The 22,670-nt window shown below is 27.2% G+C and overlaps 5 protein-coding genes across 7 annotated transcripts; all 5 read right to left on the bottom strand.

Moving 5' to 3' along the window:
• Positions 1-359: 359 nt before the first annotated feature.
• OCT59_021940 (uncharacterized protein) lies at positions 360-2,855 on the bottom strand (the record flags this gene model as incomplete). Of its 2 annotated transcripts, none has more annotated exons than XM_025319410.2 (1): positions 360-2,855. In XM_025319410.2, one exon carries the CDS (start codon positions 2,853-2,855, stop codon positions 660-662), a length of 2,196 nt encoding a protein of 731 aa, XP_025173865.1. In that variant the 3' UTR covers positions 360-659. The 2 variants fall into 2 exon arrangements, with proteins under 2 accessions (XP_025173865.1, XP_066005949.1); XM_066146849.1 differs by having other exon boundaries at positions 360-2,824.
• Positions 2,856-5,584: 2,729 nt separating this feature from the next.
• On the bottom strand, positions 5,585-6,005 carry OCT59_021939 (uncharacterized protein; the record flags this gene model as incomplete). Its single annotated transcript, XM_066146848.1, has 2 exons — positions 5,585-5,629; positions 5,826-6,005. 2 exons carry the CDS (start codon positions 6,003-6,005, stop codon positions 5,585-5,587), a joined length of 225 nt encoding a protein of 74 aa, XP_066005948.1.
• Positions 6,006-6,108: 103 nt separating this feature from the next.
• On the bottom strand, positions 6,109-7,733 carry OCT59_021938 (uncharacterized protein; the record flags this gene model as incomplete). Its single annotated transcript, XM_025319411.2, has 3 exons — positions 6,109-6,165; positions 6,242-6,591; positions 7,001-7,733. The coding sequence occupies 3 exons, from the start codon at positions 7,731-7,733 to the stop codon at positions 6,109-6,111; spliced, it is 1,140 nt and encodes a 379-aa protein (XP_025173866.2).
• Positions 7,734-11,785: 4,052 nt separating this feature from the next.
• OCT59_021937 (uncharacterized protein) lies at positions 11,786-17,006 on the bottom strand (the record flags this gene model as incomplete). Its single annotated transcript, XM_066146847.1, has 12 exons — positions 11,786-12,542; positions 12,649-12,856; positions 12,943-14,003; positions 14,081-14,164; positions 14,244-14,741; positions 14,828-14,849; positions 14,927-14,998; positions 15,086-15,265; positions 15,352-15,968; positions 16,201-16,296; positions 16,445-16,573; positions 16,655-17,006. The coding sequence occupies 12 exons, from the start codon at positions 17,004-17,006 to the stop codon at positions 12,304-12,306; spliced, it is 3,558 nt and encodes a 1,185-aa protein (XP_066005947.1). The 3' UTR covers positions 11,786-12,303.
• Positions 17,007-20,621: 3,615 nt separating this feature from the next.
• Positions 20,622-22,503, bottom strand: OCT59_021936 (uncharacterized protein). 2 transcript variants are annotated; one of them, XM_025333261.2, is made up of 10 exons: positions 22,406-22,503; positions 22,263-22,329; positions 21,995-22,175; positions 21,761-21,922; positions 21,599-21,684; positions 21,469-21,505; positions 21,318-21,394; positions 21,096-21,120; positions 20,937-21,013; positions 20,622-20,852 (listed from the first exon to the last, which is right to left on the bottom strand). In XM_025333261.2, exons 1-10 carry the CDS (start codon positions 22,435-22,437, stop codon positions 20,811-20,813), a joined length of 786 nt encoding a protein of 261 aa, XP_025173869.2. In that variant the 5' UTR covers positions 22,438-22,503; the 3' UTR covers positions 20,622-20,810. The 2 variants fall into 2 exon arrangements, with proteins under 2 accessions (XP_025173869.2, XP_066005946.1); XM_066146845.1 differs by having other exon boundaries at positions 20,622-20,845.
• Positions 22,504-22,670: the final 167 nt, after the last annotated feature.

Genomic DNA, 22,670 nt, shown 5'->3' with positions numbered 1-22,670 from the left:
GAAATTATTATTTTTTTTTTTATTATTTTCTTTTGTTAACGAAATAAGAAAAAAAAATTGTAAGTTGTCAACTTAAATTATTCTTGAGAAGAGTTCTTTAACTTTATTTATTTATTAAAAAAGAAAAAAGCTTTTATGTGAAAGATTGAGTAAGCCACTTGAAAAAAGTTAAGATCAATTCTTATATAGGGTTTTTTATATTCATTGGTATAAATAGGTACCACGTTCAAATTCTAATTATTAATTAAATTAACAATGCCCAATAAATCAAAAGGCAACTCGGGCAGTAAAAAATTACCTGTTTTTTACCGTGAAATTGGTAATGCTTAGTAGATAACGAAAATCAAAAATGATCATATGACTGTGGAAAAGGGGTTTTTTTATTTAACGTTATAAATAAAATAAATAAGATTAATGAAATCGTGACTTTTTAAATGCAATTACACCATACAAGAAAAACAAGTGTCCTAATTTACGAAAGATACACACGATACACACGGACTTTCACTAGATTAACTTTAGAGTTTATACATAATCTCAAAGTTGAGATCTTCTGTCCAATCATAAACGAAGTACGTTTGAAATCATCAAGATTTTCTCCCGGATGAAAATATTTCCATAAAGGGGAATTAAACAATCACCGAAAACACTGCGCCTTTTTACATCGGTGATTCACTAATTACGATGAGAAGCACGCTAGAACTGAAGACCATTAAACTAACCCAAATGAAAAATTTTCTTGAATTAGTACTAATTTCATCATTCATCGTTCCTCCGTTTTTCTTTGCAAACCAATCAAATCTTTTTCCGATGTAATTCCATTCCTTTCTTTCAATATGTCCCATCAATCTACCGAATTCATTTGTCATACGAATCATTGAAGATTCGAATATGGCTAAGATATAACGATAACCACGAATTGTGGGTACGCGTTTGAAAGGTTGTATAATTAAGTGTAAATGAATATCAAAAATAAAATTGGAGATAATTACATGTGGTACTGATAAAAATATCAAAATTGTAAAAATATTAATAATCTCTATGTCATAAAATACTGTAATAAGCGAAGAAATTATCACAGTGATAAATAATATAAATGTTGTCCCCAATAAGAATTCTGCACTATTCGGTACAATATCATTATAAGTTAAATTTGGATGCATCTTAATCAAGGCACCATCTCCTTTCGCCCATTTATAAAATCTCCAATAATATCTCTTACCATCATTCCACCAATGATGAGTTACTTTAACATTTGGCGCTCCTTGAAATCCTTTTCCATTTTCTACATTTTTAATAAAAAAATTTCCTTTTTTCAAGCAAAAATCGATGTCTTCTCCTCCACCGGTCTTTGGAAAACTTGAATCAAAAAGTATATCATCTTTATAACTCCTAATAAGTAAATTACCAGCTATCCCCCAAGGTATATCATTATCCCAAATTTCTGCAATCTCCCAAAAAAAAGTGACTCCGGATAAGACTACCGCACTTTTAAAAATGCTTTCATTTGCTGGTGGAAATTTTGAGCTTCCGATAAATCCACAAGCAGTAGGATGCTCTTTAATAACTTTCTCACATTCAAACAAGATATCTTTTTCGGGAGTCACATCATCATCCAAGAATAAAATATAATCAGCATTAGATTCGTATAATCCACGATTACGTGACAAACTAGCTCCCAAGTTGGGTTTGTTCACTAGAATTCTGATAAAAGGATCTTTTTCATACAATTTTTTTAAAAGTATAATATTGGATGAATTTGGATCATCTATTATTATATAAATAATTGTAGACATTGTAACAGGTATCTCGAGATTAATAATTGGGTCAAGATATTTAAAATCAACTCTATAACTGGGTACAACAATATCAAGGGTAAGCAACTTTTGTATAGGAGTCTTGTTATTATTATTCAACCATTTTTCAACTCTATCTACTGAATTATTTAAAACGTCAAACTTCCAATCTGAATGATACCATTTTTCATATCTTTGATCTACATCAATTTTTTGAATTTCAACATCATGTAATATTATTGAACATCCCCATCGTCTATATAATTGAAATAAATAAGTGTAAACATCTTGAATTTGAAATTTTTGTTGCGGAATAATGTCTCCATTAAATGTATCCAAATGTACGCGACTAATCACTGGAAACGCTGGAAACCCGGGAAATGTAATATCAGTAAAAGTTACACATCCAAAATTACATGGAACTTTCTTTTGAATTGAAATTTCAAGATAAGTTTTATGAAATTTGTTCATCCATCCATTAGTTTTGATGATTATGTCATTTTCAAATAGAACAATATAATCACAATTTTCTTTGTATGCTTTACGAGATAATTCTCTCCAGATATCACATGTAGAACCGGGAAAATAGTCGAATTTTGTTATATCAATATCTATAAATCCATGGTTGTAAAATATTTTTTCTGCGGAATTGTTTAGGAAGAGATGACCATCCTTATCTATTCCAATGTAAATTTTAATTTGATATCTCGTACCGCTAATTCTATACTGAATATCTTGTTGAGAAGTCTCGGCAAGACTTTTTAAAAGGTTTGAAAAGTTCTCGATGCATTTTTCAGGTTTAGTTAACTCTCGAGAAGTTATCGGCAAAAGCACTCCAAACGTTACAATCTCATTGTGATGAGTCAACTCATTTATTTTACTCTCAAAATACGACTCACTACATCCAATTGGATATTTATGATGATGTGTCTCAAGTTCTTGTTGAATACACAAAGAAGTCTTTTTCATATCATCGCGAATAAACAATTCTGGAGAACAATTAAAATGGTTCTTAATCAAAGTTTTTTCAAAACTTCCATCATGCTTCAAAGTTGCCATATTCTAATTGTTTCAAATGCAATATAAGTGACGTTAATTCTTCTGAGCCAATGTTTAATGTAAGACTTAAATCACTTTCAATGAATTTATTTATTGCCTCAAAATAATCCTTTCTATACAAGGAATTACTTCTTTGTTTTCCATTGTCTTGAATTTCAATCGTATTTTCTTGTGTATTTCTATCCAAACAAATAATTTTTCCTAATGAATTCGGCCGAAACTAACTTTCTTCCGAAATACCAAATATAGTACTGTACATATAACCTTCATCGTAAACATTATGTAATCTTGCAATTTCGAATCGCGGTAATTTCCGAATAGTTTTTGTTATTTTGTGATAAATTAGGTGATACTACTAAACTAGATATATATATGTTTCAGTACTTGAATTTTTTACGTCATAAATCTCTTGAACTATTCCTTTCAATTTCAGATTTTCGCTATCATGCTCATTAAAAGGATAAACGCAAATGGATACCCATTTATGTCATTTTTAACAAATAGTTTGTTACAGGTTTCAGATACCGAGATATATGTACCCGTTTTATCACATTCTTTTCCTAAGATGATGATTTATTTATTTACAATAAAATAAATAATAATAAAATAATAAAAGACATTTTGCATTGTAAAAAAAATCAAAAAAATAAACATACGGTAAAACAATTTCCTTTGTTAAAATGAAATAAAACATACTCATCAGAATTATTTGCCTTGAAACCTTTATTAGTATAACAATTTCAGTAGTACCGGTAACGGGGAAGCGTTTATCAATTAGATATCAATATCACAAAATGGTTTTGTTTCCAAATTTAGTAATACTACTTATAGAGATTAATAAAGCTGATCATATCTGATCATAAATGACAATAACTAATTGTGTTACATACGACAATAGCAATAACGCCTTCTTAGATTAATCTTTTAATCTTTTTCTGATTTTTGATACGAAATTTTTCTGTTATCGCCATTTTTTACCGTTATGCTTTGTTTCTCACATGTATTGTCCCTCCATAAAATTATAAAGTTCTTAGACTTATTAAGTAAAGAATTTCAAGTTTCTAGTAGTATTAAAATTTTTAAAAACGTTCCCTATACTTTTTTTTAAAAGAAAAAAAAATCATACAATCTATCATCTATAAACAAAATTTCGACATTTGGGAAGAAATGACAACAAATATGCTAAATATTACCTCACCGCACAGCAACTGGTTCGACTCGGTAACAATACATCCGGCCTAATCCGGAGCTACAACTGATTCGGGTAATTTTTTTGATAATCTATCTAAACTCGATTTTAGAACACATGTTCTAAATTCGAAAAAAAAGTTTGATAAGGTGGATTGCAATTTCTTAAAATTTTCACAAAAAAAAAATTATTAATTTAATTATTTAACTTGTTTTTATTCTTGAAATTTGTATTTCATTTTTTTTTTTTAAAGTAAAACCCCCTTCCGTAATAGATAATCATTTTCGTTTGTACTATATTAAATACATAATTTTTATTTATTTTTTATTTTAAAAACACAAATGTATATTGTGAGTATATAGTTGTAAACTATGTTGATCAATGGCGCAATAACGTATTTGTTAACCTTCTCCGTCGTAAACCGTAAATCTTTTTTTCATTAGAAATTTCACTTTTTTCGCTCAATAACTATACTATTCGTGTTACAATTTTCTAGGGCTTCTAGAGAAACTTATTGTATTGTAAGAAAATATGAAAAAAAATCTCATTGTAATGCTGCTTGTACATGTTCAATTATCTAATATATCGATAGTGTTTATAAAGAACAATCTAATGAAATCTATATTATAAATATACAATAGAATAATTGGAATAAAAAAGCTCGGATGATTAGTAACGGCGTATTCGTTGGAGCAACAGAAAAAAGTACGGATGGCAAAAAAAATAAGGTAAATCAACTCATATTAATTTATTTGAATGAATTATTAGGGGATAGAATATCGTCCACAAATTTCCGGATGAAAACGTATTTCACGTGCATAATAATGAAATGCCGGATTTATTAGTAATAGATAGGTATCCGCAGCAAATATAATTTAATCCAAGTTATATGTTCCGAATGTATGTTATTGTACATTTTATATATACGAATATTGTTGATAATAATTTCTTTCGAATTCGGTTATCATATATTATTGGCAATATATATAAGGACAAAAGATGTCGTGATACGATGCTGGCAAAAAAGATGATGGTCAAGCCATTGCGAATTTTTCTCTTGGAAATCGTCATATAACCTGTTGAGATCTATCAGCAATTTCCTTTAAGCTCTGAGAATCAATTAGTGAAGTTATTTTAATCCTTTAAACAACATGATATCATTCCTGTGGCTATTACGGGATTCAGAATTTGTCACAACATACAAAGCTAAAAATTGTACTATAGAGAAAATCATATGAAATCAATTATCACTAGAGCAGATTAGGAAAGTTTTATATGTAATGATTTCAAGTATTGTACGAATCGAATTTCGTCCTTGTTACATCATGAGAAAAATTTCATTATATCAATGAATAATATAAACTTTTGAATGTACTGTATATATCAATCATGCTCATATAATCTTGAATACGCAGCTATCGTACAGCTGATCGACGTATTATTTAATTATTCCAAATTAAGTCAAGTTAAATACATAAAAGGATAAATTAAAAACTGCGGTCAATTTCTTCGAAACTGAAATGAAAAAAAAATTAGTGAATTATTTTCCATCATCATAAGCAGCAGCCAATGGCACCTCTAGAAACTAAATCATTACATTACTCAAATAACTTCCACTAAAGTTTCAATGGCCCCAGCATATTTTTCACCAATTTCCATCACTCTACCAAAATAAAAGGGAAATTTAAAACACCACCAGCTAGAACCAAAATTTTTGGATTAAATGTGCAAAGAATGTGAGATACGAGAATACAAAGCACTGTGGCCTAATTCAATACAACTTTAAGGAGTTTCTTATCAATTTCAACATCATTATTTTCATTTGAAGAAGGTATTGAAATAACTTTTATTGGAGAAGAATATTTGGAAAGACGTTGAATTGCTTCTTCTATACCAATACCAATTACTTGAGTGATAATACGAACTAGTGACCTACCACCTGCTAATTCATCAACCATCATTGTTTGTGATGAAAGTGTTGGATCATTAATTTATTGGTGTAAGATTCTACATGTGAAATGCAATGTTGAAACATTGGAGAAATACCCAAATTTCCTGCTAGATTTACATGACCTTTAAGAATTTGTCCATTGCACAAGAAAGCTGTTTCAATTCCAGTTCCTTAATGAAATTTAAAGAACAAAAAAAAAAATATATTATTAAGTTTAAAATATAATTTTTTTTTATGATAAATTACCCTAACAATGAAAGACAAGTTTTTAACATCAGGCCATTCTCTTCTAACATGTTCCAATTCAGCAATAGCATCATTAAAAGTAAGGAATCTCACATGTTGACCAAATTTATTTTTTAAATGTTCAATAGGACTCCAACCTTGTAGTATCTCAATCTCACATAAAGTGATGATACCCTCTTTACTAATTAAACCACAAATTGCAATACCAATTGATACAATCTTATAATTATTATTATAAGTATAATCAAGTTTAGAAATAAATTCATCAAGTACTTTATCAAAATCAAATGATTCTACTGAAAATGATGGACCAGTTAATGTTTTGTATCCATGACCAGTGTTACTAGAAGCTAAATCAGAATCGGAATTAATGAGTCTAGTAATGAAGAAACTGTGGTGGCAATATATGCGAATTTTGTACTAATCCTAAGCAAATTTCTTGTGGAGAAGACATTTTTTCTTAGAGAAAAAAAACTTTTTTTTTTAATATCTTTATATATGCATACTGCAAATGAAACATTCACAACATTCTCATTGTAATCAGTGTAACGAAGAATTACGCAATTAAGATATACCAGGTTTATTACAACATTTACAAAATATATATACACATAATCTTTATAAAAAATCGTCACAAAACGTCACAAAACGTCACAAATTTGTCATTTCTGCATATAATATTTAAGAAATAATTACTCAACTTTTTATCCTCAGGATCTTTTTAAGTACCATCACTCTTCATTTCAATTTTTTATTTACTTGATTCATCAGATTTTCTTGTTTTAATACATCCACGTTTTACCAAGGCTTTGAAATGGTCACGACATTGGTAACCGTTCCTACCAGGTATAGCGAGAGAAAATTCTCCCCATGATCCATGATGTCCAAACTCTTCTAATCGTTTCATAAACAATATATCTTCATCTTCGGACCATTTTCCTTTTTTTTGGGGTTCATCCAAACAAACATTTCTAAATAGATGGTAATTATTATGTTCAAGAGGATGCTGCTTTGATATTTCCACATCATTTATGTTTGTATTCGGCAAAATTGATGTAGTTGATGAAATCGGAAAAGTAGGTAAAGTAGGTAAAGTAGGTGAAGTAAGTGGACTAGATTTTGTGGATGATGATGAACAAGTCAACGTTTCATTAAGTATTGAAGGAATAGGTGAGATGGTTTCAACTTCATCATTTTTATACAGAGCCGCTATTTCCTTTTGTTCATCTGTAATAAAACGGCTTAAGTACACTTTCAATTGACGTTCTTTAATAATTTGTCGAATATCTTCAAGGTACATTGAGAAAGACATTTTATATAAAACTAAAGTTTCATCTCCTTCACAGTCTTGTAATGCAATGTCAATTTCTTCATAACTAGCAAAATTAAAAACTGATTTGATAAAATTTATCTTACGTTCTTTCATAGGTTCATCCATTACATAATTGAACATATTACTATTATTATGCTTCTGAAGATATATAAAAGACATGTTTTTTTAAACTTGATAAAAAAAAAAAAAGAAAAAATATTTTTTATCACTTGTTATTGCTGAGAAGTTATTATTTAAGTTCAGTATCAAAAATTTCAGATGAGAAGTGAAAAAAAAAATTTAATTATATCAGAATAGAGATCTTGATAAAGAATGTTTAAAGATCGTGTTGTTCATACTACATACGTTTGATCAAACTAATGATCAACCAATAATATGCATTGTCTTTTCATTGTTTATATCAAACAGTTTTGTACTGTTATTCAGATTTCAATTACGAATTTAACAATGAAGTTAAAATAGTTAAAATGAAGTTAAATAGTTTAAAAGAAGCATCATATAAATATATGTTAAACCGGTAAGTACTCACTATTTCTTATCTGTGATATAAAAAAAAAAAAGCAATAAGGTCCGTTAAAATGCATTATATATACATTACAATGTGTTATATTAATAAACACATGTTTGATTAATTGATTAATTACAGATTATTATCAGTTATTACCAAATTTACTCGTATTTTATAATATTTCATTTACTTATTATTTGAGTAAAAGTAAAAAAAAAAGTATACAGAAATTTTGTGCAAATTTCTACTTAAAAAAAGCAATAAAGAAGAACTCTACCTTTGCTTTGTTTTTCATATTCTCATTATGACAGTGTATCTTTGATTTTTCTCTATTACATTATTAACATTTCCTTTTTTTTGGTTTTCTTTCTTGACCTCTTATGTGGTTTTTATTTATCAACGAATTTTTGGATAACACCACCAGTTATTGCGGCACTCTTTAAGTTTAACCCAAAATAACCATCCTAGACATTTAAAACTTATTGTCAATATTGTCATCTTTCTTCATATATATTTTTCGACTTCCCCCAAGTACAACTCCCTTCGGACCATAAACATAATTATCAAATCGTGCATTTAAAAGGGGTTGTTACTTAGTTTAGAAATATGTAGCCTGGAACTGAATGCACTTATGGAAGGTATACATAGTGTACTAGTGTAGCCGTGTAAGTACTTAATCTTATCGGTATTATGTTATTATGTATACACCGATTTCAGTTATTCCACCGACTTAGAAAAATATAAAATCCATCGAATATTAATGAGCCGTGTAAGTACTTAATCTTATCGGTATTATGTTGTTATGTATACACCGATGTCAGTTATTCCACCGACTTAGAAAAATATAAAATCCATCGAATATTAATGGAATAACAAGTATGAATTCCGCCAAACACCGATGTCTATATAGAAACATCAAATAACTAATATATTTATTGACCATGACTTGAACACTAGGAGAAAAACTTAGAATCCTTCATTTTGAAAAGAAATAAGAATATATATAAGCTGACAAATAAACCCCAAAAATAATTCTGTTGCCATTACTTTTAACCCACAAAATCGGTGGTAAAATCTAAAGAAATAAATATTTTAGTTCTTAAGAGATTTTAAACATTTCAAATATTAATATTAATACAGTGGTTTAGCGTTTACCCAATAATTTGGAAAAATTTAGCAAAATCACTGAGAAAGTCTTGGAAAAAAATCAAATTTTCTTTATTAAAAAAGACAACTTTATTTGGGGATTTTGTAAACTCATGATAATGCATATTAATGACTATAAAAAATTTTTTTTCCAATGTAATTTGGGATATAATGATATAATGTTAATATGAATCCATACTTCCTGCTAGATACTAAAGGAAAGAGTAATCCAACCGGATAGAAGGATACCATCTGCTGAGCAGAACTACTAAAATACTACTGAACTTGAATATAATTGACAAACTTGACAACATATTTCTAATATTAGTGATAACAACCTATAAAGGTAATGATTACAATGGAAAAACTATCTGAAATCATATTTTGGCATCCAATAGTCAGAATCTTGCCTGTAGGGAAAGACTTGCGTCTTACATAAATTAATAATAGTATTAGTTGCAAATTATTACCAATATAGTCTGGACAACTACCAAATTTGGAATAATTTTAATTTTTTAAGCTTTATAAAGAAATTTTTTTTTTTAGATGAAATTATGTATAATCAATAAAATATTTTTTTATCAAAAAAAAAAAAATCCACTTGTGCCAAATACGATGATAATGCGGTGCATCATGCAATTCATGCATGGTTCTGATAATCCAAAGAGAAATAATAAGCCCAAAGAGATTTTTTTCTTTTTCGCGAAGATAAATAAATAAAAGATAATGGGGAAAGATTATAAATTTTTTAAAAAACAACAAATTTTTATATTTCTTACGGGTTTGATATATATATATATATATATAGTATCATAAATATTATAAATACTGTATCTTATTATGAAAATAATTTAGTAACAAGCAAATATTTTTTATTAACTAAATTTCTTTGATTTTTATATAATTTTAAAAGCTTCTAAATATATTTTATGGATAGAGGTTCTATGATTGTTCTATTAAACTTAGAATTATACAAATGACAAATGAGTTTTTTATATGAATTTATGAAATGATTTTTTTTAACATAAAAAATAACATATATGTACACTTATATAATATTTCATATTTGATAATGACACTTCTTTTATATATGTAAATAGTAAATTGCTTATTAAAAAATATAGTAACATACTATATATTAGATTTAATGATTTCTGAAAATAAAAATTTCGCACATTTCAGCTTTTCAGGTAAAGTTATAACTTATAAGCGTGCTCACTTTTTTTAATCATTCAGATATAATCTTAGCTTTTAAGATATCTTATTTTCAATCATATGCAACGCGATGTTTCAACGACATTCTTGGTAAATTACAAAATCTTAGCAAATTTATCAAGATATCAGTTAATGAAAACATGAGTTCGAAAATTCGTGATTAAGCATGGTATAAGATTGAACATAACGTATTCATCATATGTATTCATTAGATAAATAAAATGAAGTTTTTTTTTGATTTTAGCGAACTTTTTTTTTCTTTTTAAAGAAATTTATGTATTATATGTATAAAATTTCGTTATAAAATAAAGTCAGGAATATAGGTATATGAATACATAATAAACTCTCTATATATGCTCTTAAAAAATTTGTTTATGTAAATAATTTTTCGACCTAAATGATGCAACGAAAAAATAAATGCCATTTCTAATAAGAATAATTTTACTCCATAACGATATTTTCAGTATCTAATGACTATTTTTTTTCTTATAGCATTTCCGAAGAATTTATTAGCATCATCACAACGTAATGCTTTACTAAGGCTAATGTTAATTTATTAATGATACTTTGCGTTTCTAATCTCGTCAGTAATAATTAATTGACAACCATTAATTTCAGATCAATAGATGTAAACAAAATTGGACATCATTAAAACGAAACTACAATATGTTCACAGCTAAGAGCCAAATCACGTAATTTAATGTATTCTGTTTCTTTAAGTTAAAATATATTAAGAATAATTCTTTTGTATTGAAAAGTCTGTGATTTTATTACGTTAACTAGTAATAATGAGGCTTTATAGAACAATCTGTATCGAATATAATCATCTGTAAAGTTCAAAAATCAGAAGTTTAACTTCCTAAACGATTTTTTAATCCTTTGGGTGAGTTTTCTATCATTCATGACACACCCAACCTGATCAAAAAGTGGAAAAACTCTTACAGGAACTACTACTGAAAGAATTTATATCTGTAGCTCATAAATCAATTTTTCATTGTTAACTAGTGTGGTCAGTGTGCCACTTTATAAAAGTCCAGTCACTGGATCTTTATGTCCAAATAGTTCAGTTTTATATCCACATTATAATATTTTTTCAGTTTTGGGATTCTTATGAAAGATAGAGTAAAAAGGTTATCTTTTAAACAAATAGAAAGGATTGGACATTGAAAGTCATCAAGTTCAATCTTTCCGAAATTTTTATATCTGTCATTCGTGTATGTGTTATATTCATGTATGTGTTATTAATGAATAGAAAAAAACAAGCGTATACAAATTGCAATACTTTGAAAAAAGATATTATATATTATGTTTAAATAATGAGTTTATTTTTGGTTTTTTTAACAAAACATATACATATATATAATATATCTAAATAAATAATGAAGAAAAAAATTATTTACTTTGTATTTGTTAAAAAAAAAAAAATTTTCCCACCCATAAGAATTGTCTTTTTTTGAATTTTTTGATTTTTCTTTTTTTTTTTTTAGGTTTTTTTTTCTAATATGTAGTTTATGTACTTTATGCACTATATGCACTACATGCACCCCCCCCAAAAAACACCCTCTCCCAAAATTCACATTAATGTTTAATTGAATGATGTGAAATGCTGTGAGTGATGATGAAAACGAATGTTTATGATAAATTACAGTGGATGAAATGTATGGTAGTAAAAGGAAAAAAGGGTAATTACCTAATAATGGTAATTTTAAGAATTTTCTTTTTAAGAAAGGAAGGATTAATTATCACCTAATAGTCAGGTAATGAAAAATTATTATAATTATTGTTTGTTTAAAATTCTATCCAAAAAAAAATTGTGTTTCCAAAAAAAAGTCCTTATATCTATTATTATTATTATTCTTTCTATATCTTGCTTCCATAACCCCCATTTACATTTGTACTTGATGTGGATGTTGATAATGATGGCCTCGATTGATGAGATTGATGAGGTTGTTGATTATTATTTTTTGTTGCAGTTGCGGAATTTCGTGTTAAATATCTCATCAAAGCTTCTCTGATATCTTCTTTCTTTGCTGGTTTTGATACAAAATCATTCATACCACTTTCTATACAACGGAACCGATCATACCATAATGCATTTGCTAAATAAAAAAAAAAATAAAAAAGTATTACAATATAATCATACATAACCTTACAAATTCTGCAATACTCTTTTTATATTTTCGTTTTTTTTAAAAAATATTTTACCTGTTAATGCAATAATCCACGGTCGTCTTAAATCTTGAGAAGTGGATCGAATTTGTTCGGTAGTCTGAAATCCGTCCATATCGGCCATCATAATATCCATAAATATAACATCATAATCCTTTTCTTCGCATTTACTTATAGCAGTTTTTCCAGACCCTGCGATTTCACATTTCTGATTTAATTTTTCGAGTATACGCGATGTAACCATCTAGTAACAAACAATAAATAAATATACATTGTACTATACTGATTCCAATTTTCAATTATCGGATTATGAAAAGAATCGTAACTAACCTGATTTATGACATTATCTTCAACAACCAACACTTTTAATTTAGGTATATCAGTTTCAACATTACCGAACTTAAGACATTCAGACGGTATAACGGAAGTATTATCGTTTGATATTGTTTCAAAATTAGACATATCAAATGAAACTGGTAATGTGGCCGTACGTCTTATGGCATGTGATCCTATTTTAGGCGAATTCTCACTCTCTGAGGATTTGTTAACTAAGGATAAAGTAGGTAAATTGGTGGTCGATGCGGAATTTTTTCGATTGTATCCGGGACGTTCATTTGATGATAAAGATATTCTACGTTGTTTACTCGTTATATCACTATAATATTCATCCGGACTACTGCTTAAATCTATTAAAGGTAATTCCTCTTCTGTTTGAGTGTCATTATTTTGTGACATTATTTCACTATTAAAATCACTGTCGTACGAACCATTACAACTGTAATGCATTATTGAACCTTCATTATTCGTTCCGATGGATTCAGTCATTACCAATGTCGAATTTTCGTCTTCTTCTCTTAAATTCCATTCTAAAAAGCTGAGCATAGGTTTAAATTTCACAGGAAGAGAAGAAAATATTACATTATCTCCTTCTATTTTAAATGATTTAATAGATCTTTGAAGTGATGGATTTACTAATATCAATATTGGTATTTTTAACAATTTATCTTTTATTCCATTTTTTAAAAATTCAATTTCATTATTTTCAACCAATAATTGAAAATCTATTATTATAGCGTCTATATGTCCTTTAAAGAAATCGACATCTTCAATAATTTGTTTTAAAGAAGTGAAAAATTTTGGAGATCTCTGCAAACCACATCGATTTAATATTTGTTTGAGGCCGATCTTGTTATTCTCATGTTTTTCTAAAATGGATAAAGATTTTTGACGTAAAAATGGTGATAAACTTGGACATGTTGGACTATTTGGATCAACATCAAGATCAACATAAAATATCATTTTTGTTCCACTACTTGCTGAAGTATTTTGTTCAACAGTGATATCTCCGTTCATTAATTTAACCAACTTTCTAACAATTGCTAATCCAAGGCCTAAATATAACAAAAATTTATTAACGAAAAAGATACATATATTTTTGTGGTCATATAAGTAGGAACTTTTTTTTTACCTGTTCCACCGTATTTACGTGTAATACTTGCGTCAGCTTGCGAAAATTTCTCGAATAATTTCGGTAAAACTTCTTTTGATATACCTTTAATATATTATATTTAAACAGAATGAATAATGATTATTCCTTAAATTTCTTAACTGATTACTGTTTTAATACTTACCGATACCTGTATCCGTGACTTCAGCTTTAATCCTAATTTTCTTTGTGTTATTTTTTTCAACGAATTCACTACAAACTGTTATCATAACATCTCCATCCGCATTAGTGAATTTACAGGCATTTGACAAAAGATTCACGATAATTTGTCTAAATCTAGTCATATCTCCTATAACGTTATAAGGTACATTTTTATCGATAACGTAATTAATACGAGGTCTAGAAGTCTCCTGTCCTTGAAGTGATACTATATCTAATGAAGTTTCAACAGCTTCATGCACACAAAAAGGTACGCGTTCCAAATGCAATTGTTCTTCTTCATATTTTGAGAAATCCAAAACATTATTAATAATTGTTATCAACATATCACCACTCTTTTTGATAATTTCCAACATGTCCCGCATTTCAGACATTTCTTGATGTGATAAATACGGCATTTCCAGCAACATTGAAGTTAACGCGAATATTGCATAAAGAGGTGTTCTCATCTCATGGGACATAACTAATTAAATGTAATTATATTAATATTGAAAAGCGGAAAAATTTTTGGATATTAAATATTAAATATTAAATAAATATTTCAATTACCTGCTAAAAATTCACGATGGGCCTACAAGTATATATATGTGTTATATAATAAGTTAGATACTTAAGTAATTATATCAAAAAAAAAAAATCAATTTATACCTGAATGGCAGAAGCCTCTTTTCTAGCCTGAATTAATGCCTCATTTTGTTCAGCAAGTTGGTGAATGCGAATCTAAGAATGAAATATATATATATATATTTTTATAAGAAACTACAATGGTCTACTTGTTACTGAAAAAAAATTTAACATTATTTTTACCTTATCTTGTTCTATTAAGCTAGCTTGAGACAAAGCAATAGAAATTTGTTCAGATAAATCTGTCAGGAATGTTCGGGTATTTTCCCATTTCTCTTGTGTCAAATATTCAACTTGATCCCAATTTTGTATTACGATTATACCATTTTCATTTTCAGATATCGCGATTGGAACAAGAATAATCTTTTTATTTTTAAAATTAATAAAATTTGATTATTAAATAAAAAAAAAATATAATATATATATAAATTTATAATTAAATTACTCACCTTATTTATATTTTGGTAATCACCTTCCAAATATAAGTTTGCGAATTCTTTATCGTCCAGGCCGAGTATAGTAGCTGCACGTTTTTCGATAGTAGAATAAATTATACTACATTCAGGATTTAATTGAGAATTTACATTTAAAGGGGATTCTGAACCATCCACATAATCTTGTGCACATCTCCATCCTTCAAATTTAGCTTTAATAGATTTACTAGTAAAAATTTGACATCGATCAGCTTCCAAAATACCACATAATTGAAAAGCTGTATTATGATAAATTATTTCTTTGGACAAAGTAGCACGAATAGCATGTGTGATACGTCTAAAATCTGCCATTGTTTGATTTTCATCGCGTAAATTACTTTCCGTTATTAATCTTACAGCAATTTCATCTTTATATTGAACAGCCTTCATTGGCAAATCAAGAGCTTTCGGAATGATTACAGTTAAAGCACCAGCTGTAAAAAGTGAAACAATAGCACAAATTACTTTTATAACCGCGGAAAGCACGTGTGTTTGATACCATGCCATCCAGGAGGCGACGATATGTGTTGTACCGCACAATATAATGAAAGCACAGAATAAACCAAAAACTAAAGGAAAAGGAAGTTTTGGAGCTATTCGATAATGAAAGATGAAAATGAATTGGAATGTCATTTTTTTTTAAAAAAAAAAGAAAAGAAAAGAAAAGAAATAACAATAATAATAACAATAATAATAATAATAATAATAATAGTAATAATAATAATATATATATATATATATATATATATATATATATATGTAAACAAATAAAAACTTTATTTTTTTGTTTTGTATACGTCACAGTCATGTGATCACAATTCTTACCTTTTCTCATAAAGTACATTAGTTGAAATGGAATAGTGTAATAAGCGAAAGCTATCGATAGATCAACTATACATATAAACCACGCAAGACCTTCATCTATTTAAAAAAAAAATAGGTTATTTTTAAAAAAGAAAAGAGGTGAACGTGGTGAATGTAAATATAAATTTTTTTTAGTAAAGATTATACATTAATTAGTAACGAATAATGTACGATGACATCTTAATACGGGAAAATCCGGACTTACTAATTGGCATGAGACAACGGTCACCTTCTACAGTAAGAAGATCGTTATTTTTAGGCCATCTATTGACATTACCAAATTGAAGTGTTTCAAAATGATATTCCCGGCAATGACCGTCTCGAGGAAAAGATACTAATAAAGAAATTATGTTAAAAGAAAGCAAAAAAAAGAAAAAAAGAAAAAAGAAAAAAGAAAATGATAGAAAAACCATACCAGTTCTAATTAAACCAATTCCTGATACATTATTTAAATGTGACGACATCAAAATTCGTTCACTATTCCCTATTATTAAATAAGTACTAGGTATCGTATCAATATTAACTGATTCATCCATTCTTACGAAGAAAGTGATCATATCTGGTTCATTAAACCAATGACCTCCGGTGAATAGTAAACGATTCGATGGGATTTTTGAAGGGGAAGAAATATCGGTATTTGTTGTTGGTATTATTTTATCATTCTTTTGTGTATCTTGAGGTGTTGGAATGGCAGATACAGGAAACATAAAATAACATAACAAATTCATCAAAAACAGACAATTAATTAACATTATAAAACGAGCCATAATGATTATAATTTTTTTCTTCTTTTTTTTTTTTTAAATAAAAAATTTTTTATCTGATTTTTGATAATCAAATCCCACGGTTATAAAAGATATAAAAGAGAGAAGAAAAAAATCTCAAAAAAGGAAGCGGAAAAAAGAGAATAAAGGACAAAAAAAAAATAAAAAATAATTTTTTTGGAAATGATGAAAAAATATCATCATTATGTATTTTTTATATTTATATCTGATATGTTTTGGTAACATCATTGTACATTAATTAATTGCTTAAAAGTAAATATAATGTACGACCATCATCATTTAATGAGACGAATATGAATTCATTAAAGAACTTTTGAGAACAGACAGATTATCAAAAAAAAAATAAGTAAAAAAATTGAGGATTCTAAAATAAGAAAATTTCAATAAGCAAAATGCTTGATTATAAAGCAAGTATACGTTCATTTTTCAAATTTTAAATTTTTCAACCTTATTCTTGTTACTCCCCTTTGTTAAGTTGTATTGGATATCAAAAATATCTAAATAACTCCACAAGTTATACAAGTTATAAAAAAGTAACATTTTTATGATATAAAAGTAAAAGATTAACACTTATTTAAGATTACGTACATATAAAATATTTTACGCCTAAAATTCACGTGATAAAAAGAATGAAGGAAAAGTAAGACAGTAGGACAAATGGCCACTTTTCCTAAAAAACATAATCAAAAGAGACCCGTTCATCCGGTTTAAGAAAACAACCGAGTAGAGAGGAAAAAATTGACAAGAAAAAATAAATAATAAAAAATCCGTGTAACAAATCATTCTTATAATAAAACAACTTTAAACATTTAAAAATTTCACAATACGTAATTGTTTCTTTGTACAATGCATAATAACATTCTATTAATCGGAAAGTCCGTTCGAACTTTAAATCTCAAACTTTCAAAAAACTCGAGGCAATATATGTACAATTTTTTTTGTTATACCATTAGAAAGAATTTTATTGGTGCACACATAAAGAAACAAATTGATGATCATATTTCTTTATAAAGGGTATAAAATGGGAAATCAAATTTTTATTTAATAATTAAAATATATTATTGTTATGAATTGGCTTAAATATTTTGAACATTTAGATATTCACCCATTCACCTTTTTTAACAGCAAATTAGGGGAACCGTGTATTATTACTTTCTTATAACCAATCATTTTGTGCATTTGATATGCTGATAAAAAAAAAAATTCACGCGTATTAGCGTATATCAATGAATATCAATGATGACATTGACAAAAAAGATGTGAATATAAAAACAGGTTTGTTTTTTAAAAAGTTGCGTTACCTTTGTTACCTTTGTTACGTTACGTTACGTTATGTTACATTAAATCAATGACGTGACCCTACCAAATATATATAATATTTATTGATATTTACATATCAGTATTAAACTCAATAATTATAAAATTTAAAATATATAAATTAAATGTTTATTAATAGTTTTACATTTTTAGCCAAAAATTTTTTGTTTCCAGACTTTTTTTATTCCCATGCAAAAAATTTAAAATATATTCTCTAATAAAATTTAGTTAGTTGATTGACAATTTTAGTTAAGTACCATACAGGTGGTTTCAGGTGGTTTGTGTCAAAATACATGAACTACTGCATTCATTGCATTTAATATTATTAATTACATGTTTCATTCATTCATAAATTTATGTTACTGTAATTTTCCGAAAAGTTGCGTTACATTATTATCTTTGTAACACTGCATAATTAGCGTTTTAGCGTTTCTTTTAATGTTTCTAATTTTTCTTTAGTTGTCAATTTATTTCAATTTCCGACTTTTCGGTAATTTAATTTTACCTTTTTTTTTCCAATTTTTTAAAAATCCAAAAAGTTTATATTTAGGTATAAAATTTTTTATTAATCACGCGTAATTGTTTTGATTGATATTCAAAAAATATTTAAAATATATAAAATATGCATTAAAAAAATATTTTTTAAAATATATAAAATATATAAAATATGCATACACAAATATATTAACTAATACACAATATACTAATATACTATTACATCTTTTAAAAAATCGCCGATATTTTTAATCTCCTAACGGAATAAAGAAATGATTCTTAATATAACATTTAATTTATTAATAACACAAAGCAATATAGATAGATTACAGGGTTACAATTCCCGTAAATGGTTAATCAATAATTTTTCCCAGATTTTTCAAGAATTTTAAGTGAAAATCTTATAAAACCGGATTAAATTTTCTATCTCAAAGAATAAAAAAAATATATATAAACATATTTCATTAAAAATCATGATATCATATGAAATCAATTATGATCACATCAAAATATTCATCTTAATTATTATTTGTTCCGTACATATAAATAATAATAAGCTGTACCGTTATTAATGCAGTTTATTAAGGTACAAATGATAATTCCGGATTTCCCTTCTTGAAATAATAAATATTATGGATTTGTTATACGATAAATATGCTAATTATTCTCCAATCAATTTGTCTACTTTATCATTGACTTTTTGATTAATAAACAAATAAAAACTTTTATTGAAAATTTTTAAGATTGGTACCATAGTATCATAATATCATAGTATCATAATTAACGTGGCATACTGATCTACCTACTATTATAATTCAAGAAACCATTAATTTGGTAACGCAGTTCTCTATATTCATTCATACTATATAAATCGTTGTATCAAAAAAAAATGGGATGTTCATTCATACTTTATCTATAAATATCAGGGTGTCAATATTGTATAATGGTATTACGCGAGATATATATATATATATATATATATACATATATATATTCTCCCGTATAAATTCATTAAGGACCTTTATATGTTTATGAATGAATTCGTTATGTTCAAAGTCACGTGGACATAACCGCGTTATTCTGTACTTTACATGAACAACATGAACAAGAATCGGATAAAAATGTTGATGGTGCTGTGAACCGTACGTGATTTACTCCAAAATGCAAACCTCATCCAATAACAATCTAATGTCATATATATAACACTTACGTCAGTTACGTGAATTTAATGACGAGCATAATAAAATAATTCCATGAAATAATTGAATTTTACTTATAATATCGAACTTATTATTATGTAAATTCTTTAAATTTCGATATTTATGCTCGATCATCAATATCATTCCCCGCACATTTAATTGGAAATTGCCGTCCAGCGCAATTACTTTTGCATTTTTTTCAGCTGGCTATGTTTACTTATTTGAATTTTTGCGAATAAGTCAAACAATAAACATGAACGAAACTATAATGTTACGGAATTGGAGTGTCTTGCAGTGATTTGGGTCGTTAAGCACTTCCATCACTATAATTTTATGTTATGATGCTTATAATAGAGCTTGGAGTCGAGTTAAGATTCTATGATTATGATCTTTAAATTTTTTAATTTTTTGAAATTTTTATCGTTTTTTCATTTTAAAATTAATGAAATTGGAGAAAATTTTCATGTGTCTCATATTCGCCTTGTCTCATTGTTAGTTTCGTGTTCAAAATTATTTACGTTAAAATCTGGGATATTAGTAAATACGGATTTGAAATTAATATATTATTCTTATATATAATTATTTTCAGATTGACTTAAGACGGTTAATTGCATCTTATGCTCAGTAGATAATATCATTTTATTATAAATTTTTGCAGTTCAGACAATATTCATATAATCGTTAATCAAATCATTTATCGAAAACTTTTTTTAAAAAATATATATTTCAATTTTCAAATATTCCAAATATTCTTTTTCAAAGATGATTTCTTTAATCATTTATTTAAAAGTGGTCTATGAACGGTCGTAACTGCTCCCTAAAAAAAAAATAAAATTAATTGGTAAATCTAAAAAATAAAAAGAAATCAAAAAGAAAAAAAGGTTTTAAAAAAATAATTTACCTGATTAACTGGATAAATCAATATATCAGCGATGTTTACATGATCAGGTCTTGATGCGGCAAAAACAATGGTCTCGGCTATATAATTATAATACAAATAATTATAATACAAGTATTGGTATGGTATTAAGAACAACTAACAAACTTTAAGAAAACTTACCAATATCTTCACCGGTTAAAGGTTGCTAATAGATAACAAAAAGAAAAGAATAATTAGTTTCATTAGTTTCATCGAATTTTTTAATTTCATTTTGAATTTTTTAATTAATGTGACCCTATAAAAATTGATCACATGTCGGAGTTTTGTTTAGAATATAAACTTTTTCTCGGAAAAATTTTTATAGGGTAAACGTGTTCGAAAAATATTAAGATTGATTTTTACCAAGCCTTCGTAAACTTTGTCAGCTCTAGTTTTATCTCCACCAAATCGAATTACAGAGAATTCAGTTTCAACCATTCCTAAAAAAAAAAAATAAAATAAATGAAGAACATGTGATGAATCGCCTCAAAATTAAGAATAATCATTATCTTACCTGGATTAATTTGCGTTACTCTAATTGGAGTATCAACCTATCGGAATCCCATTTATTTATTTAATTCATTTCATATTTTACATCATGCATCATGTTCAAAACAAAAAAGACAATAATTTATTAAAATTACCAATTCAAGAAGCAAGGTTCTTGAAATTGCATCAACCGCGTGTTTTGAAGCACAGTATACACCTCCATTGGTATAAACTTGTTGTCCTATAAGAAAAGATGTATTTATTATGAAAAAAAAAAAAAATTCTCTCAAAACATATAAGAGAAAGAGTATATATACCTGAAACTGATCCAATATTAATTATATGCCCTTTTTGACGTTCTTTCATTATAGGAAGGATTGCTTGGGTTACATTTAACAATCCCTTAACATTTGTATCAATCATAGTATCAATTGCTTCAGCTGTAACATTTTCAATCTTATCAATTCCAATAACGAGCCCTATTTTATAATCATAACTAAAGAATTAATGTTCTAATCAAACAAATGTTTATACAGTAATAGACTATATACCAGCATTATTAACAAGCACATCAATATTTTTCAGATCTGATGGTAAAGCACCAACTAATTGATCAACTTTTGCTTTCTCACGAACATCTAATTGATGTGTGAAAATTTTGATTGAAGGATATTTTTGGGAAAATTCATTACGAAGTTTTTCAAGTCGTTCAATTCTTCTAGCTGTAAGAATCTAAAAATGTATGTTGCCAAAAGGTTTTATTTAAATCCATAACCATAATAATCACATCACTTGAATCACATGTAGTGGCAAATTTACCAAATTTGATCCGGCCTTAGCGAATTCTTTAGCACATGCTTCACCAATACCGGCGGAAGCTCCCGTACTAAAAAAATTCATCATGATATTAAGTAAAATTTCTTTCAAAAACAACTTTCATAAAAATCAATTGGATTCATTACATTAATACATTTTTTCCTTCAAGTCGACCCATTGTATATTTTCTAATATGCAATGACGAATTTGATATGATATTAAACCTTTGAAATATGTTATTTACAACTGTTCTTCTTAATTGAAACATTTACAAAATTCATTTATAATCATTTGGGCTTATCATCACCAAAATTATCAGTTAAACCTTTTAATGACTGGTCAATCATTCACAAATCATGTGGGATTGATTTATTTGTATGACTATGAATTTTTTATCGCGATATCACGTGA

Source organism: Rhizophagus irregularis, chromosome 30 (genome assembly GCF_026210795.1).
Source record: "Rhizophagus irregularis chromosome 30, complete sequence".
Classification (NCBI taxonomy): domain Eukaryota; kingdom Fungi; phylum Glomeromycota; class Glomeromycetes; order Glomerales; family Glomeraceae; genus Rhizophagus; species Rhizophagus irregularis.
The sequence above is the reverse complement of the archived record's forward strand: the minus strand, read 5'-3'. Positions and strand labels throughout refer to the sequence as shown.